This window comes from Oncorhynchus masou, chromosome 24 (assembly GCF_036934945.1).
Source record: "Oncorhynchus masou masou isolate Uvic2021 chromosome 24, UVic_Omas_1.1, whole genome shotgun sequence".
Lineage (NCBI taxonomy): Eukaryota > Metazoa > Chordata > Actinopteri > Salmoniformes > Salmonidae > Oncorhynchus > Oncorhynchus masou.
In genome coordinates, this window is record NC_088235.1 from 109,427,893 (window position 1) to 109,447,892 (window position 20,000).

Here is a 20,000-nt window from a genome sequence, read left to right on the forward strand (position 1 = left end):
AGAAGAGGCCAGGGAAAAAGTATGGGAAGTCTGTCTTTATAGAACCTTTATTTAGTCAGGTCAACACGTTCTCTATGGCAGGCGACGAGGTGCTGCTGTGCACTGCATTCCACAAGGCAGCAGTGAGCCAAGGAAGAAAACACTGTTATTAACCATTGGCTACCATCTTTTACATTAAAAAAAGTATATTTTATTTAACTAGGCAAGTCAGTTAAGAATAAATTCTAATTTGCAATGACGGCCAAACCCCGGGCCGAACACGGACGAAGCTGGGCCAATTGCGAGCCGCCCTATGGCACATCGAAGCCTATCTGTGTTGATTTATCTTAAGGAAAAGCCTATGAACACATAATGAATCATTAGCCACTCTCTAAGGGGACTCCGCTATATTTGCAGTCACTTTCCTTCCATTTCCCAACTCTCTAAGGGGACTCCGCTATATTTGCAGTCACTTTCATTCCATTTCCCAACTCTCTGGTTCAGAAAATCAAAGCATGAAAATTGGAGCTGGCTGTTAGACGTCATATCTGAAATGTAAAGTAGTTTCAACAAAACTCTCTGACTACATTATGAGTCTATAAGCTTTTTAACTCTAGCTCTGTCTCATTAAACTACAACACTAGCTCTGTCTCATTAAACTACAACACTAGCTCTGTCTCATTAAACTACAACACTAGCTCTGTCTCATTAAACTACAACACTAGCTCTGTCTCATTAAACTACAACACTAGCTCTGTCTCATTAAACTACAACACCAGCTCTGTCTCATTAAACTACAACACTAGCTCTGTCTCATTAAACTACAACACCAGCTCTGTCTCATTAAACTACAACACTAGCTCTGTCTCATTAAACTACAACACTAGCTCTGTCTCATTAAACTACAACACTAGCTCTGTCTCATTAAACTACAACACTAGCTCTGTCTCATTAAACTACAACACTAGCTCTGTCTCATTAAACTACAACACTAGCTCTGTCTCATTAAACTACAACACTAGCTCTGTCTCATTAAACTACAACACTAGCTCTGTCTCATTAAACTACAACACTAGCTCTGTCTCATCAAACTACAACACTAGCTCTGTCTCATTAAACTACAACACTAGCTCTGTCTCATTAAACTACAACACTCGCTCTGTCTCATTAAACTACAACTCTAGCTCTGTCTCATTAAACTACAACACTAGCTCTGTCTCATTAAACTACAACACTAGCTCTGTCTCATTAAACTACAACACTAGCTCTGTCTCATTAAACTACAACACTAGCTCTGTCTCATTAAACTACAACACTAGCTCTGTCTCATTAAACTACAACACTAGCTCTGTCTCATTAAACTACAACACTAGCTCTGTCTCATTAAACTACAACACTAGCTCTGTCTCATCAAACTACAACACTAGCTCTGTCTCATTAAACTACAACACTAGCTCTGTCTCATCTCTAGCTCTGTCTCATCAAACTACAACTCTAGCTCTGTCTCATCAAACTACAACACTAGCTCTGTCTCATTAAACTACAACACTAGCTCTGTCTCATTAAACTACAACACTAGCTCTGTCTCATTAAACTACAACACTAGCTCTGTCTCATTAAACTACAACACTAGCTCTGTCTCATTAAACTACAACTCTAGCTCTGTCTCATTAAACTACAACACTAGCTCTGTCTCATTAAACTACAACACTAGCTCTGTCTCATCAAACTACAACACTAGCTCTGTCTCATCAAACTACAACACTAGCTCTGTCTCATTAAACTACAACACTAGCTCTGTCTCATCAAACTACAACTCTAGCTCTGTCTCATCAAACTACAACACTAGCTCTGTCTCATTAAACTACAACACTCGCTCTGTCTCATTAAACTACAACACTAGCTCTGTCTCATTAAACTACAACACTAGCTCTGTCTCATTAAACTACAACACTAGCTCTGTCTCATTAAACTACAACACTAGCTCTGTCTCATTAAACTACAACACTAGCTCTGTCTCATTAAACTACAACTCTAACTCTGTCTCATTAAACTACAACGCTAGCTCTGTCTCATCAAACTACAACTCTAGCTCTGTCTCATCAAACTACAACACTAGCTCTGTCTCATTAAACTACAACACTAGCTCTGTCTCATTAAACTACAACACTAGCTCTGTCTCATTAAACTACAACACTAGCTCTGTCTCATCAAACTACAACACTAGCTCTGTCTCATTAAACTACAACACTAGCTCTGTCTCATCAAACTACAACACTAGCTCTGTCTCATCAAACTACAACACTAGCTCTGTCTCATTAAACTACAACACTAGCTCTGTCTCATCAAACTACAACTCTAGCTCTGTCTCATCAAACTACAACACTAGCTCTGTCTCATTAAACTACAACACTAGCTCTGTCTCATTAAACTACAACACTAGCTCTGTCTCATTAAACTACAACACTAGCTCTGTCTCATTAAACTACAACACTAGCTCTGTCTCATTAAACTACAACACTAGCTCTGTCTCATTAAACTACAACACTAGCTCTGTCTCATTAAACTACAACACTAGCTCTGTCTCATTAAACTACAACACTAGCTCTGTCTCATTAAACTACAACACTAGCTCTGTCTCATTAAACTACAACACTAGCTCTGTCTCATTAAACTACAACACTAGCTCTGTCTCATTAAACTACAACACTAGCTCTGTCTCATTAAACTACAACACTAGCTCTGTCTCATTAAACTACAACACTAGCTCTGTCTCATTAAACTACAATTCCCAGGTACAGAGAAGACTCCCATCACCCCAGACTGTGTGTTCTATCTAATCCACATATAGCTTTGATATGGAGTAGCTGGTGTGTGTGTGTAATTGTGTACGTGTGGTGACTACTGTTCCTGCTGACTCTTGGGAGGGTAGTAGAAGGTAAGCTGGAGCAGCAGTTTGCTTTAGTGCTTCTGAAGCCCTCCTGTTTGGTCTCCCAGCTCCATTGAAGTCAGGCTTGCTCAGCCCTGCCCTGGTCTCCCAGCCCTGGTGTCTCTGCCCTACTGAAGTCAGCCCTGCTCATGGGCACAATCATAACAAAGGGGCCAGTTCATCTAGGGGGGCTCTCTCTGTCCATATCTCAAACTCTTTTTCCTTTCCTCCCTCTCTTACTCTCTCTCTCTTTCCATCTCTCTAATTCTCTCCCTCCCTCTTTTTCTTCTGATCTCTCCCCTTCTCTCTCTCCTCCTCTCTCTCTCTCTGCCTCTCCTCCTCTCTCTCTCTCTCTCTCTCTCTCCCCTCTCTCTCTTCCTCTCTCCCTCGTCTCTCTCTCTCTCTCTCTCTCTCTCTCCTCCTCTCTTTCTCGTCTCTCTCATCTCTCTCTCCGTCTCTCTCTCTCTCTTCCTCTCTCTCCTTTTCTCTCTCAGGTCACCAGAGAAGAGCTGTCACTGGGGTTATTCAGCCTCCCAGGGTACCTTTCATCTGCTGGGCTTCCTGCACTGTGACCTCTGCCCCTGGCATTCTTCCTGGCCCTGCTTTAATCAACATTTGATTTTTAACTGGGATAATATGTGGTGACACACAATACAGACAGGAGAAATAAGGAGGGTTCTGTCCCTGCTGAGAGGGTCTGTGTGTGTGTGAGTGTGTGTGTGTGTGTGTGTGTGTGTGTGTGTGTGTGTGTGTGAGTGTGTGTGTGTGTGTGTGTGTATGTGTGTGTGTGTGTGTGTGTGTGTGTGTGTGTGTGTGTGTGTGTGTGTGTGTGTGTGTGTGTGTGTGTGTGTGTGTGTGTGTGTGTGTGTGTGTGTGTGTGTGTGAGGACCCGTCTCTGTGACTGACAGGGAATATGGATATATGGGGAAACACAGTGTCTTGTAATCTGAAAACACAATTGTTTCACAATACCAGAGGAGACTACTTATTGGGGTAAAAAATAATGTGTCTGTGTGTTTGGATACTCAATACTTTAGTGACAATCTAGCTCCCTCCATTCCTCTCAGTATGAGGTAGATAGGATAAACATGCCAATAACAGCAGTTAAGGCTTATAGGCCTTCAACCTAACATTACCAGGCCCTACTACACAGCAAGATGCTAAGTGGTGGACACGTCCGAATAGCACTAAGCCCACCAGTCAAGGACACTGTCGGCCTACCAGCAAAGGACACTGTCGGCCCACCAGCAAAGGACACTGTCGGCCAGCCCAGCCCAGCCAAGGACACTGTCAGCCAGGCCAGCCAAGGACACTGTCCGCCAGCCCAGGCAAGGACACTGTCGGCCCACCAGCCAAGGACACTGTCGGCCCACCAGCCAAGGACACTGTCGGCCCACCAGTCAAGGACACTGTCGGCCACCAGCCAAGGACACTGTCGGCCCACCAGCCAAGGACACTGTCGGCCCACCAGCCAAGGACACTGTCGGCCCACCAGCCAAGGACACTGTCGGCCACCAGCAAAGGACACTGTCGGCCGACCAGCGAAGGACACTGTCGGCCCACCAGCAAAGGACACTGTCGGCCCACCAGCAAAGGACACTGTCGGCCCACCAGCAAAGGACACTGTCGGCCCACCAGCCAAGGACACTGTCGGCCCACCAGCAAAGGACACTGTCGGCCCACCAGCAAAGGACACTGTCGGCCCACCAGTCAAGGACACTGTCGGCCCACCAGTCAAGGACACTGTCGGCTACCAGCCAAGGACACTGTCGGCCCACCAGTCAAGGACACTGTTGGCCCACCAGCCAAGGACACTGTCCGCCAGCCCAGCCCAGCAAAGGACACTGTTGGCCCACCAGCCAAGGACACTGTCCGCCAGCCCAGCCCAGCAAAGGACACTGTCGGCCCACCAGCCAAGGACACTGTCGGCCACCAGCCAAGGACACTGTCCGCCAGCCCAGCCCAGCAAAGGACACTGTCGGCCCACCAGCAAAGGACACTGTCGGCCACCAGCCAAGGACACTGTCGGCCACCAGCCAAGGACACTGTCGGCCCACCAGTCAAGGACACTGTCGGCCCACCAGCCAAGGACACTGTCGGCCCACCAGCCAAGGACACTGTCGGCCCACCAGCCAAGGACACTGTCGGCCCACCAGCCAAGGACACTGTCGGCCCACCAGCCAAGGACACTGTCGGCCACCAGCCAAGGACACTGTCGGCCCACCAGTCAAGGACACTGTCGGCCACCAGTCAAGGACACTGTCGGCCCACCATCCCAGGACACTGTCGGCCACCAGCCAAGGACACTGTCGGCCACCAGTCAAGGACACTGTCGGCCCACCAACCACGGACACTGTCGGCCTACCAGCCAAGGACACTGTCGGCCACCAGTCAAGGACACTGTCGGCCCACCAGTCAAGGACACTGTCGGCCCACCAGCCAAGGACACTGTCGGCCTACCAGCCAAGGACACTGTCGGCCCACCAGTCAAGGACACTGTCGGCCCACCAGCCAAGGACACTGTCGGCCTACCAGCCAAGGACACTGTTGGCCAGCCCAGCCCAGATAGCATATTTTTCTTTCCGCCTCATGAACTCACACCAAATGCTGATAATTCCTCAAATAAATGACTTTGGCTGGAGCCATTCCTGGCATTGGATTCCCATTACCTCAGTCTGCTAACCATTATATTTTTGGGCTCCTTCAGAGGGAGAATGGGCGTGGATTTAACACATGCCAATCAGCACACACACACATACGTGCACACCCACTTATACAATACACACATACACATGCATACACACGAGTGTGCACACACGCATGCACGCAACCTCACACACACACACGCACACACACACACACAAACACCTAACAGCGGTCGGGCATTAGGAGTCGCCCTGTCCTCCAGAACATTGGAGAGAGGAGATGGATTCATCTCTGAATAAATAAATAAAATAAAGTTGTTCCTGTCTGCTGACCTGGGCTGACATCTCATATTCTGTGTAGAGGACAGCCAAGAGGGACAGACAACCTCCTCCTGGCTCGGAAACATTTGTTTACTGCAGCTGTGGAAAGGGTTTATTTCTGCCAGAACAGAACATCTCTCTCTAATGCTTCAGAACACGTTAAACATCTGACAGGCAGCGCAAGCCAGATCACACAGAGACGGAGTATTGTGTGTGTGTGTGTGTGTGTGTGTGTGTGTGTGTGTGTGTGTGTGTGTGTGTGTGTGTGTGTGTGTGTGTGTGTGTGTGTGTGCGTGCTAATGTGTGCATGCGTGCTAATGTGTGTGTGCGTTCTTATGTGTCTGTGCGTGTGTGCGTGTGTGCGTGTCTGCGTGTCTGTGTGTGTGTGTGTATGTGTGTGTGCGTGTGTGCGTGTCTGCGTGTCTGTGTGTCTGTGTGTGTGTGTATGTGTGTGTGTGTGTGTGTTTGTGTGTGTGTGTGTGTATGTGTGTGTGCGTGTCTGTGTGTCTGTGTGTCTGTGTGTGTGTATGTGTGTGTGTGTGTGTGTGTTTGTGTGTGTGTGTGTGTGTGTGTGTGTGCATTGTAACAGAATTACACTGGGATAAGCACTTTGAATATATCCCGGAAAACGTCATAGTGGAGATGCAACGCTCACACTCTGTGACAAAGACGTTCATCTTGTTAAAACTTAGTGAAGATGACTTGGTGACCAGAACGAGTCTGTTGAAAGATGCCGATGTAGTGCTCTTACCTCTGGTTGAGAAGAAGTGTTTGCTGGGGGTGGTGAAGCCGCGGGTGCCCTGGCTGTTGACAGCGCTCACCCTAAACTGGTACCACCTGTGGGGACGGATGTCCTTCAGCACCGCTCGGTCCTCCATCGTCTACAGAGGGTTAAAGGTCAGAGGTCAGATAATATTACTCCATATTGACCCTGTTGAAGTTTTTTTATTTATTCAAGGATGGAGGGAATGGAGGGAGGGATGGAGGGGAGGAGGGGGGGAGGGATGAGGGGAGGGGAGGGATGGATGGAGGGGAGGGATGGATGGTTGGTTGGATAGAGGGGAGGGATGAGGGGAAGGATGGAGGGGAGGGATGGATGGAGGGGAGGAGGGAGGGGAGGGATGGAGGGGAGGGATGGATGGAGGGGAGGAGGGAGGGGAGGGATGAGGGGAAGGGAGGGATGGATGGAGGGGAGGGGTGGATGGAGGGGATGGATGGATGGAAGGGATGGAGGGGAGGGATGAGGGGAAGGGAGGGACGGTTGGAGGGGAGGGATGGATAGTTGGATAGAGGGGAGGGATGAGGGGAAGGATGGAGGGGAGGGATGGATGGATGGATGGATGGGGGGGAAGGATGGAGGGGAGGGAGGAGGGATGGATGGATGGGGGAAGGATGGAGGGGAGGGAGGGAGGGATGGATGGATGGAGGGGAATAATGGAGGGGAAGGGAGGGATGGAGGGGAAGGGACGGTTGGATAGAGGGGAGGGATGGGAGGGAGGGATGGAGGGGAGGGAGGGATGGAGGTGATGGACAGAGGGGAGGGATGGAGGGGGGGAGGGATGGAGGGAAAGGGAGGGATGGATGGATGGGGGGAAGGATGGAGGGGAGGGAGGGATGGAGGGAAAGGGAGGGATGGAGGGGATGAGGGATGGATGGAGGAGAGGGAGGGATGGATGGATGGGGGGAAGGATGGAGGGGAGGGAGGGATGGATGGATAGAGGGGAAAGATGGAGGGGAAGGGAGGGATGGAGGGGAAGGGACGGTTGGAGGGGAGGGATGGATGGTTGGATAGAGGGGAGGGATAGAGGGATGGGAGGGAGGGAGGGAGGGAGGGAGGGAGGGAGGGAGGGAGGGAGGGAGGGAGGGAGGGAGGGAGGGAGGGAGGGAGGGATGGAGTGGAGGGAGGGAGGGAGGGAGGGATGGATGGATGGAAGGGAGGGATGGATAAAGGGATGGAGGGGGGGAGGGAGGGAGGGATGGAGGGATGGATGGATGGGAAGGGAGGGAGGGAGAGGAGGGGAGGGAAGGGAGGGATGGATGGGAGGGATGGAGGGGAGGGGAGGGGAAGGGAGGGATGGATGGGAGGGAGGGATGGAGGGGAGAGAGAGAGGGAATGGAGGGGAGGGAGGGATGGATGGAGGGATGGATGGTTGGGAAGGGAGGGATGGAGAGGAGGGGAGGGGAGGGGAAGGGAGGGATGGATGGATAGAGGGGAGGGATGGATGGAGGGGAAGGGAGGGTTGGAGGGATGGATGGATAAAGAGATAGAGGGAGGGAGGAGCAATGAAGAGCCTTCCTATACCAGAGTGGAGCGTTGAAAGAGTCCGATTCCATACAATAGAGCCAGTAGTCTTGCTGCAGAGTAACATGGTCATATAGTCTCTCCCTGTGTTTCACTCTATGGTGTTTCAGGTAGTATCCGTTTACAGAGCATAGAGTAGACCTACTGCCTGCTTCCACTGACTCCAGTCCAGTTCTATTCCACTGACTCCAGTACTGTTCTATTCCACTGACTCCAGTACAGCTCTCTTCCACTGACTCCAGTACAGCTCTCTTCCACTGACTCCAGGTCAGTTCTCTTCCACTGACTCCAGTCCAGTTCTATTCCACTGACTCCAGTACCGTTCTATTCCACTGACTCCAGTCCAGTTCTCTTCCACTGACTCCAGTACCGTTCTATTCCACTGACACCAGTACAGCTCTCTCCCAGTGACTCCAGTCCAGTTCTCTTCCACTGACTCCAGTCCAGTTCTCTTCCACTGACTCCAGTCCAGCTCTCTTCCAGTGACTCCAGTACAGTTCTCTTCCACTGACTCCAGTCCAGTTCTCTTCCACTGACTCCAGTCCAGCTCTCTTCCAGTGACTCCAGTACAGCTCTCTTCCACTGACTCCAGGTCAGCTCTCTTCCACTGACTCCAGGTCAGCTCTAATCCATGCAGTGTTTGTGTGTCTGAATGAGCATGAGTGTGTTGAATCACTTGTCAAATAAATATGCTATTTGATGGAGTTTGGAGTAGAGAGCACAGCACTCCTTCTTCTGAACTACACAGTGTGTTGAACGCCTCCCTTGTTAAGTTCCTCCATGTTTTCCAGGCCTCATGATGTAACTGAGGCTGATGGGAGTCTGCCTCCACACAGCCATCTAATACCATAATGAGGACCTTTAGTTAGACAGGGCTCAACAGTGCAAAAACCATGACTGGCTGTGGTCCCTCCTAAAGCCTGGGTTATTTATCTAACCTCAGCCTACACCACACACACACTGTAGACACAGACAGAAACACACACACACACACACACACACACACACACACACACACACGTGGGCGTACATACACAAACAGGCTAGTTTAGACTGGCATGGGTGGTGAGAGTGCAGTTTCAACGGCTAGACAGTTTAGCACCTTGATGAAGGCTTTAGTGCTGACATGAGTTGGTTTTCAGTAATACATAGACACAAACAGTTACAAAAGTAATTGAATATCTTTGGACGATCTCGTTTACACCCCAGCGAGGACGACCCCCCCCCCAAAAAACACAAAGTAAATCTGCAGGGGTCGGAGGTTGGGATTGTTACCATGACGATGGTGTGCCAGGGCGAGGCGTCGTCCTCGCTGGGGTGTATTCCGTGGTTCCATCTGCGCTGCAGGATGTAGAGGACTGGCTCGATGGTCACATTGAACTTTGACATCCATCTGACCTCCAGTTGACCCTGCTGGTCCTCCAGAAATAATATGTCCTTCCTGGGCTTCAGAGGTACGCCTGCATGGGTCAGGTGAGGAGAATAATGAGTCACACACGAACACCCCCCCTTCTGTCTTAACACACACCCCTTCTGTCTTAACACCCCCCCCCTTCTGTCTTAACATTCCCCCTTCTGTCTTAACATTCCCCCTTCTGTCTTAACACCCCCCCTTCTGTCTTAACACACACCCCTTCTGTCTTAACACCCCCCCCCCCTTCTGTCTTAACATTCCCCCTTCTGTCTTAACACCCCCCCTTCTGTCTTAACATTCCCCCTTCTGTCTTAACATTCCCCCTTCTGTCTTAACACACATCCCTTCTGTCTTAACACACACATTACTTTTGTCTTAACATCCCCTTCTGTCTTAACATCCCCTTCTGTCTTAACACCCCCCTTCTGTTGTAACATCCCCCTTCTGTCTTAACACACACACCCCTTCTGTCTTAACACACCCTCTGTCTTAACATGCACCCTTCTGTCTTAACACACACATCCCATATGTCTTAACACACACATTACTTCTGTCTTAACACATACATCCATTCTGTCTTAACACACACATCCCCTCTGTCTTAACACACACATCCCATATGTCTTAACACACACATCCCATATGTCTTAACACACACATCCATTCTGTCTTAACACACACACCCCTTATGTCTTAACACCCTCACTTCTATCTTAATACACACACATCCCTTCTATCTTGACACCCCCATTCTGTCTCAACACACACACACACACACACACACACACACACACACACACACACACACACACACACACACACACACACACACACACACACACACACACACACACACACACACACACACACACACACACACTCTTCTGTCTTAACACCCCCTTCTGTCTTAACATCCCCCTTCTGTCTTAACACCCCTTTCTGTCTTAACATCCACCCCCTTCTGTCTTAACACCCCCCCCTTCTGCCCTAACACCCTCCCTTCTATCTTAATACACACACACCCCTTCTGTCTTAACACCCCCATTCTGTCTCATCACACACACACACACACACACACACACACACACACACACACACACACACACACACACACACACACACACACACACACCCCCCCCCTTCTGTCTTAACACCCCCCGTCTGTCTTAACACTCCCCCTTCTGTCTTAACACCCCCCTCTGTCTTAACACCCCCCTTTCTGTCTTAACACACACACTCCGTATCTATTGATTAAAATAAACATGTACACAAAGTGGATATAGTGGGACCTTTATAGAGATTGGCTGGAGCCTGGCAGGTGTGTCCGCAGCCATTGGAGCAGCACTTCTTGGAGGCAGAGCAGTGTTTGTCAGCGGAGCAGCTCTCCACGCAGGCGGCAGCAAATCCCATGGCTCGCTGGGGAGGGGGGCAGTCCCCCTGCTTCCCTGACCTCAGAGACACCAAGAACTCCCAACTGGTCACACACTCATGATGCTTCTGAGGGAGGGACAGGGGGAGGAGGGAGGGAGAGGGTTAGATGGAGGGAGGTACAGGGGGAGGGGGGATGGAAGAATGGAGAGGGACAGAGGAGGAGGAATGGAGGGATGGAGAGTGACGGGGAGGAGGAATGGAAGGATGGAGAGGGATAGATGGATGGAGAGACAGGGGGAGGAGGGATGGAAGGATGGAGAGGGATAGATGGATGGAGAGACAGGGGGAGGAGGGATGGAAGGATGGAGAAGGATAGATGGATGGAGAGACAGGGGGAGGAGGAATAGAAGGATGGAGAAGGATAGATGGATGGAGAGACAGGGGGAGGAGGAATGGAAGGATGGAGAGGGATAGATGGATGGAGAGACAGGGGGAGGAGGGATGGAAGGATGGAGAAGGATAGATGGATGGAGAGACAGGGGGAGGAGGAATAGAAGGATGGAGAGGGATAGATGGATGGAGAGACAGGGGAGGAGGGATGGAAGGATGGAGAAGGATAGATGGATGGAGAGACAGGGGGAGGAGGGATGGAAGGATGGAGAGGGATAGATGGATGGAGAGACAGGGGGAGGAGGAATGGATGGAAAGGGACAGGGAGGAGGAGGGGTGGAGGAATGGAGAAGGACAGGGGAGGGAGGGAGGGATGGAGAGACAGGGGGAGGAGGAATGGAAGGATGGAGAAGGATAGATGGATGGAGAGACAGGGGGAGGAGGGATGGAAGGATGGAGAGGGATAGATGGATGGAGAGACAGGGGGAGGAGGGATGGATGGAAAGGGACAGGGAGGAGGAGGGGTGGAGGAATGGAGAAGGACAGGGGAGGGAGGGAGGGATGGAGAGGGACAGGGGAGGAGGGGGAGGGAGGGATGGAGAGGGACAGGAGGAAGAGGGAGGGAGGGAGAGGGACAGTAGGAGGAGTGAGGGAGGGAGGGATGGAGAGGGACAGGGGAGGAGGGAGGGAGGGAGAGGGACAGGGGGAGGAGGGAGGGAGGGAGAGGGACAGGGGAGGAGGGAGGGAGGGAGAGGGACAGGGACGCTCTTTCCTCTTCCAGGGACAGGGGAGGAGGGAGGGGGGGAGAGGGACAGGAGGAAGAGGGAGGGAGGGAGAGGGACAGGAGGAAGAGGGAGGGAGGGAGGGAGGGAGAGGGACAGGGGAGGAGGGAGGGAGGGAGAGGGACAGGGGAGGAGGGAGGGAGGGAGAGGGACAGGGGAGGAGGGAGGGAGGGAGAGGGACAGGGGAGGAGGGAGGGAGGGAGAGGGACAGGGGAGGAGGGAAGGAGGGAAAGTTGGGGGAGAGATAAAGGAGAAAGAGAGTTTGAGTGTTTGGTTTCTTATTAACTACATAGATTGTCCCGTTGATTTCAGACAAGCCAGACGACCGGCTACATGTTCCTGAAAAACAGAATGACAGAGGACGTGAGGTCCAAGTAAAGACAGAGAAAGAGATGAACAGAGTATTGAAGACATCCTTCCAGTCCACACCCTGAGGGAACCATAACAAGACTATTTCAGACAGACAGACAGACAGACAGACAGACAGACAGACAGACAGACAGACAGACAGTTGATATTGGTGTGGTGCTGTCTGTCTCGTCTCTTACAGTCTCCAAAACCACCATGGTACTGGATAGGCCCTGCATATGGCCATATACACACAAACAAACCTACAGGATGGAACACTGGCAAGGATTCAACCCAAGTATGCATGCAAACACACTGACACACACAGACAGTCCCCTTCAGCACCATGGCCAGTCTCTGCCATATAGGATCAGTATAAACACAAACCTAACAGGGAAAACTGGCAACATAAAGACATGGAGAACCACCAGCACCTTGGCAGGCCTCTGTGTATGGTAGTATATACACACAAACACACACCTATTGCCAATGGCTATAACTCACTAATACACACACCCACCCACAGATGCACACAGACACACACAACACACACACGCACGCACGCACGCGCACACACAACACCCACACAACACACACACGTGTGCACACACGCACATGCGCACGCACGCACACACACACACACACACACTGTGAAGAGAGAGAGAGGAGTCTGGCTGTGAGAGGGGTGAGGAGGCTGGCTGTGAGGAGAGAGCGAGGAGGGGTCTGGGTGTGAGGAGAGAGAGAGGAGGAGTCTGGCTGTGAGGAGAGAGAGAGGAGGAGTCTGGGTGTGAGAGGGGTGAGGAGGCTGGCTGTGAGAGGTGGGAGGGGGTGGCTGTGAAAGGTGGGGAGGAGGCTGGCTGTGAGAGGGGGGGTGGCTGTGAAAGGTGGGGAGGAGGCTGGCTGTGAGATTGGGGGAAGCTGGCTGTGAGAATGGGGAGGAGGCTGGCTGTGAGAGGTGGGGGGGGGATGGCTGTGAAAGGTGGGGAGGAGGCTGGCTGTGAGAGGGGGGGAAGCTGGCTATGAGAGGGGGGGCTGGCTGTGAGGGGGAGACTGGCTGTGAGAGGTGGGGAGGAGGCTGGCTGTGAGAGGTGGGGAGGAGGCTGGCTGTGAGAGGTGGGGAGGAGGCAGGCTGTGAGAGGGGGGGAGGCTGGCTGTGAGGGGGGGTAGGAGGCTGGCTGTGAGGGGGTAGGAGGCTGGCTGTGAGAGGTGGGGGGAGAATGGCTGTGAGAGGTGGGGAGGAGGCTGGCTGTGAGAGGTGGAGAGGAGGCTGGCTGTGGGGGGGGGTAGGAGGCTGGCTGTGAGGGTAGGAGGCTGGCTGTGATAAGTGGGGAGGAGGCTGGCTGTGATAAGTGGGGGGAGGCTGGCTGTGATAAGTGGGGAGGAGGCTGGCTGTGATAAGTGGGGAGGAGGCTGGCTGTGATAAGTGGGGGGGAGGCTGGCTGTGATACGTGGGGAGGAGGCTGCTGTGATACGTGGGGAGGAGGCTGCTGTGATACGTGGGGAGGAGGCTGGCTGTGATACGTGGGGAGGAGGCTGGCTGTGATACGTGGGGAGGAGGCTGGCTGTGATACGTGGGGAGGAGGCTGGCTGTGATACGTGGGGAGGAGGCTGGCTGTGATACGTGGGGAGGAGGCTGGCTGTGATACGTGGGGAGGAGGCTGGCTGTGATACGTGGGGAGGAGGCTGGCTGTGATACGTGGGGAGGAGGCTGGCTGTGATACGTGGGGAGGAGGCTGGCTGTGATACGTGGGGAGGAGGCTGGCTGGCCTGGAAACGGGAAACTGTTCATTGGCTAAACATCTCCAAGAACGATTTAACTCAACAGTTCTCTGGTTTCTATTAGTGATAGTAATTTCCTGTCACTAATACTAAGACCAGTAATTTCCTGTCACTAATACTAAGACCAGTAATTTCCTGTCACTAATACGAAAGCCAGTAATTTCCTGTCACTAATACGAAAGCCAGTCATTTCTTGTCACTAATACTAAGACCAGTCATTTCCTGTCACTAATACTAAGACCAGTCATTTCCTGTCACTAATACTAAGACCAGTCATTTCCTGTCACTAATACTAAGACCAGTCATTTCCTGTCACTAATATTAAGACCAGTCATTTCCTGTCACTAATATTAAGACCAGTCATTTCCTGTCACTAATACTAAGACCAGTCATTCCCTGTCAGGTCTTTACACACTGTCAGAAGGTGATTGTAGCTGGTGCATGAAGTCAGGCGCAGGAGAGCAAAATGAGTGAGCAACGTACTTTACTAAAAAAATAAAGGCACAAGGTAAGCCAATTTGTAAGTCGCTCTGGATAAGAGCGTCTGCTAAATGACTTAAATGTAATGTAAATGTAAACAAATACACTTGACCAATAACCAACCGTAAATATTACACACAGGTGAACACAGCACCCATCGAAAAACCAGCCATCATAACCGAACTGAACATAGAAATAATCACGCACAACAAACACGGGGGAAACAGAGGGTGAAATACATTAACATGTAATTGGATAATGAAAACCAGGTGCGTCGAAAATAAAGACAAAACCAAAGGAAAATGAAAGATGGATCAGAGTTGGTTAGAAGACCGGTGACGTCGACCGCTGAACGCCGCCCGAACAAGGAGAGGGACCGACCTCGGCGGAAGTAGTGACAATACCCCCCCTTGACGCTCGGCTCCAGCAGCTCACCGACACCGGCCTCGGGAATAACCCAGGGGGCGAGGCGCAGGGCGATCGGGATGGAGACGGTGGAACTCCCGTAGCATCGACGGGTCTAACACGTCCTCCACCGGCACCCAGCATCTCTCCTCCGGACCGTACCCCTCCCACTCCATGAGGTACTGAAGGCCCCTCGCCTGACGCCTCGAATCCAGTGTGGATTGAACTGCACATGCCGGGGCCAGAGGGGGCAGAAGAAACTCCCGCACCTCAGACTCCTGGAGTGGACCAGCCACCACTGGCCTGAGGAGAGACACATGGAAGGAGGGGTTAATTCGATAATCGGAAGCTGTAACCTGTAACATACCTCGTTCAGTCTCCTCGGGACTTTGAATGGCCCCACAAACCGTGGGCCCAGCTTCCGGCAGGGCAGGCGGAGGGGCAGGTTTCGGGTTGAGAGACAGACCTGGTCCCCCGGAGCGAACACCGGGGCCTCACTACGTTGGCGATCTGCGTAGGTTTTCTGGCGCCTCACGGCCCACTGAAGGTGCACATAAGCGGCGTCCCATGTCTACTCAGCGCGCCGAAACCAGTCATCCACAGCAGGAGCCTCGATCTGGCTCTGATGCCAACGCGCCAGAACCGTCTGCACCTTGCGCACCAGGGACACATGCTCGGCGCATGTAGCGGAGTATATCATAATGTCGTCGATATACACCACTACATCCTGCCCGTGCAGGTCCCGGAAAATCGAATCTACAAAGGCCTGGAAGACTGATGGAGCATTCATCAACCTGTACGCCATGACGAGGTACTCATAGTACCCTGAGGTGGTACTAAATGCCGTCTTCCACTCGTCCCCCTCCCGGATACGCAGGTTGTAAGCGCTCCTGAGATTTTCTGAAGAAGCGCGCCCCGTGCATTGACTCAATCGCACCGGCGATGAGCGGTAGGGGGTAACTGTACCTCACCGTGTTCTGGTTGATGCCTCGATAGTCAATAGACGGGCGCAGACCTCCATCCTTCTTCTTCACATAAAATAAACTCGAGGAGTCAGGTGAAGTGGAGGGCCGAATGTACCCCTGCTCCAGGGTATTCGGAGACATATGTTTCCATAGCCACCTTCTCCTCTTGTGACAGTGGATACACATGACTCCTGGGAAGTGCTGCGTCTACCAGAAGATTTATCGCACAATCCCCCTGTCGATGGGGTGGCAATTGAGTCGCCTTCTTCTTACAGAAGGCGAGAGCCAAATCGACATATTCTGAGGGGATGCGCACGGTGGAGACCTGGTCTGTACTTTCCACCGTAGTCGCACCGACGAAAACCCCTAAACACCTCCCCGAGCACTCTCGTGACCACCCTGTGAGACCCCTCTGTTGCCAAGAAATAGTGGGGTCATGACAGGCCAACCAGGGTAGGCCCAGCACCATGGTAAACGCAGGAGAATCAATAAGGAATAGAGTGATTCTCTCCATGTGACCCTCCTGCGTAACCATCCTCAGTGGAGCGGTGGCCTCCCTAATCAGCCCCGGCCCCAATGGTCGACTATCTAGGGCGTGAACTGGGAAGGGCATATCCACTGGAACTATAGGGATCCCTAAACTATGGGCAAATGATCTGTCAATAAAGTTCCCAGCTGCGCCTGAATCTACGAGCACCTTATGCTGGGAATGCGGGGGAAATTCAGGAAAATGTATATACGCAAACATGTGTGCAACAGAGGGCTCTGGGTGAGCCTGGTGCCGACTCACCTGGGGTAACACAAGAGTGCCCTGCCTGCTACCTCAACTCCCTGAGGAGCCTCTCCAGCACCGACCGGCAGTGTGCCCTCTGCTGCCTCGACTCCCTGAGGAAGCTCTCCAGCACCGACCGGCAGTGTGCCCTCTGCTGCCTCGACTCCCTGAGGAACCTCTCCAGCACCGACCGGCAGTGTGCCCTCTGCTGCCTCGACTCCCTGAGGAACCTCTCCAGCATCGACCGGCAGTGTGCCCTCTGCTGCCTCGACTCCCTGAGGAACCTCTCCAGCACCGACCGGCAGTGTGCCCTCTGCTACCTCGATTCCCTGAGGAACCTCTCCAGCACCGACCGGCAGTGTGCCCTCTGCTGCCTCGACTCCCTGAGGAACCTCTCCAGCACCGACCGGCAGTGTGCCCTCTGCTGCCTCGACTCCCTGAGGAACCTCTCCAGCACCGACCGGCAGTGTGCCCTCTGCTGCCTCGACTCCCTGAGGAAGCTCTCCAGCACCGACCGGCAGTGTGCCCTCTGCTGCCTCGACTCCCTGAGGAACCTCTCCAGCACCGACCGGCAGTGTGCCCTCTGCTGCCTCGATTCCCTGAGGAACCTCTCCAGCACCGACCGGCAGTGTGCCCTCTGCTGCCTCGACTCCCTGAGGAACCTCTCCAGCACCGACCGGCAGTGTGCCCTCTGCTGCCTCGATTCCCTGAGGAACCTCTCCAGCACCGACCGGTAGTGTGCCCTCTGCTGCCTCGACTCCCTGAGGAACCTCTCCAGCACCGACCGGCAGTGTGCCCTGTGCTGACTCGACTCCCTGAGGAACCTCTCCAGCACCGACCGGCAGTGTGCCCTCTGCTGCCTCGACTCCCTGAGGAACCTCTCCAGCACCGACCGGCAGTGTGCCCTCTGCTGCCTCGACTCCCTGAGGAACCTCTCCAGCACCGACCGGCAGTGTGCCCTCTGCTGCCTCGACTCCCTGAGGAAGCTCTCAAGCACCGACTGGCAGTGTGCCCTCTGCTGCCTCGACTCCCTGAGGAACCTCTCCAGCACCGACCGGCAGTGTGCCCTGCCTGCTGCCTCGACTCCCTGAGGAACCTCTCCAGCACCGACCGGCAGTGTGCCCTGCCTGTTGCCTCGACTCCCTGAGGAAGCTCTCCAGCACCGACCGGCAGTGTGCCCTCTGCTGCCTCGACTCCCTGAGGAAGCTCTCCTGCACCGACCGGCAGTGTGCCCTCTGCTGCCTCGACTCCCTGAGGAACCTCTCCAGCACCGACCGGCAGTGTGCACTCTGCTGCCTCAACTCCCTGAGGAACCTCTCCAGCACCAACCGGCAGTGTGCCCTCTGCTGCCTCGACTCCCTGAGGAACCTCTCCAGCGCCGACCGGCAGTGTGCCCTCTGCTGCCTCGACTCCCTGAGGAACCTCCAGCACCGACCGGCAGTGTGCCCTCTGCTGCCTCGACTCCCTGAGGAACCTCTCCAGCACCGACCAGCAGTGTGCCCTCTGCTACCTCGACTCCCTGAGGAACCTCTCCAGCACCGACCGGCAGTGTGCCCTCTGCTGCCTCGACTCCCTGAGGAACCTCTCCAGCACCGACCGGCAGTGTGCCCTTTGCTGCCTCGACTCCCTGAGGAACCTCTCCAGCACCGACCGGCAGTGTGCCCTCTGCTGCCTCGACTCCATGAGGAACCTCTCCAGCACCGACCGGCAGTGTGCCCTCTGATGCCTCGACTCCCCGAGGAACCTCTCCAGCACCGACCGGCAGTGTGCCCTCTGCTGCCTCGACTCCCTGAGGAACCTCTCCAGCACCGACCGGCAGTGTGCCCTCTGCTGCCTCGACTCCCTGAGGAAGCTCTCCAGCACCGACCGGCAGTGTGCCCTCTGCTGCCTCGACTCCCTGAGGAACCTCTCCAGCACCGACCGGCAGTGTGCCCTCTGCTACCTCGACTCCCTGAGGAACCTCTCCAGCACCGACCGGCAGTGTGCCCTCTGCTGCCTCGACTCCCTGAGGAACCTCTCCAGCACCGACCGGCAGTGTGCCCTCTGCTGCCTCGACTCCCTGAGGAAGCTCTCCAGCACCGACTGGCAGTGTGCCCTCTGCTGCCTCGACTCCCTGAGGAACCTCTCCGCGGGTAGCCAGCAGGTTATCCAACCGGATGGACAGGTCCACCAGCTGGTCAAAGGTGAGAGTGGTGTCCCTGCAGGCCAACTCCCGACGGACGTCCTCGCTCAAACTACAACGTTAGTAATCGATCAGGGCCCTGTTGCTCCATCTCGCGATGGCGGCCATTGTCCGAAAGTCCAGAGAGAACTCCTGTGAGTTCCTCGTCCCCTGCCTAAGTTGGACGAGCCGTTCACTCGCCGCTCTACCCTCAGGCGGGTGGTCGAAAACTGCCCGGAAGCGGCGGGTGAAAACTTTGAATTGGTCCAACACCGCTTCTTCTTCCTCCCATACGGCGTTGGCCCAATCCAGGGCTTTCCCTGAGAGACAGGAGACGAGGGCGGACACGCTGTCATGGCCCGAAGGAGCCGGGTGGACGGCTGCTCGGTAGAGCTCCAGCTGGAGTAGGAACCCCTGACATCCCGCAGCCGCTCCATCATACTCCCTCGGAAGAACGAGCTGAATCCCACTGGGACCAGGTGAAGGAGGGGTGAGTAGTGGTGTCCTTGGTGGTGATGGTGGAGGCGCTGGAGGAACTCTTCTTCTCTCCCAGCGGTCCATATTCTGCAGGACGCAATCCATGGCGATGCCGAGATGATGTAACATGGCCGCATGCTGCTGGACGCGCTCCTCGACCCCTAATCCGGGGTTGTCTGCTCCTGCTGACTCCGTATGGTTGGTTGCGTGACTCTGTCAGAAGGTGAGTGTAGCTGGTGCATGAAGTCAGGCGCAGGAGAGCAAAATGAGTGAGCAACGTACTTTACTAAAAAAATAAAGGCACAAGGTAAACAAATACACTTGACCAATAACCAACCGTAAATATTACACACAGGTGAACACAGCACCCGTCGAAAAACCAGCCATCATGAACCGAACTGAACATAGAAATAATCACGCACAACAAACACGGGGGAAACAGAGGGTGAAATACATGAACATGTAATTGGATAATGAAAA

At 53.4% G+C, this 20,000-nt stretch overlaps 1 protein-coding gene across 2 annotated transcripts in view; it reads right to left on the reverse strand.

Annotated features, from left to right (window-relative positions):
• The window catches only part of anos1b (anosmin 1b), a 189,769-nt gene that overhangs the window by 31,508 nt on the left and 138,261 nt on the right, over positions 1–20,000 (reverse strand). For both annotated transcript variants that reach the window (XR_010451510.1, XM_064936095.1), the window contains exons 4-6: positions 10,880–11,087; positions 9,452–9,636; positions 6,626–6,755 (exon numbers count right to left, since the gene is read on the reverse strand). Coding sequence is in view for 1 of the 2 variants with exons in the window: in XM_064936095.1 (XP_064792167.1) it covers positions 6,626–6,755; positions 9,452–9,636; positions 10,880–11,087 (523 nt within the window). In the remaining variant the exon portion in view is untranslated. The remainder of the gene's footprint in view (positions 1–6,625; positions 6,756–9,451; positions 9,637–10,879; positions 11,088–20,000) is intronic.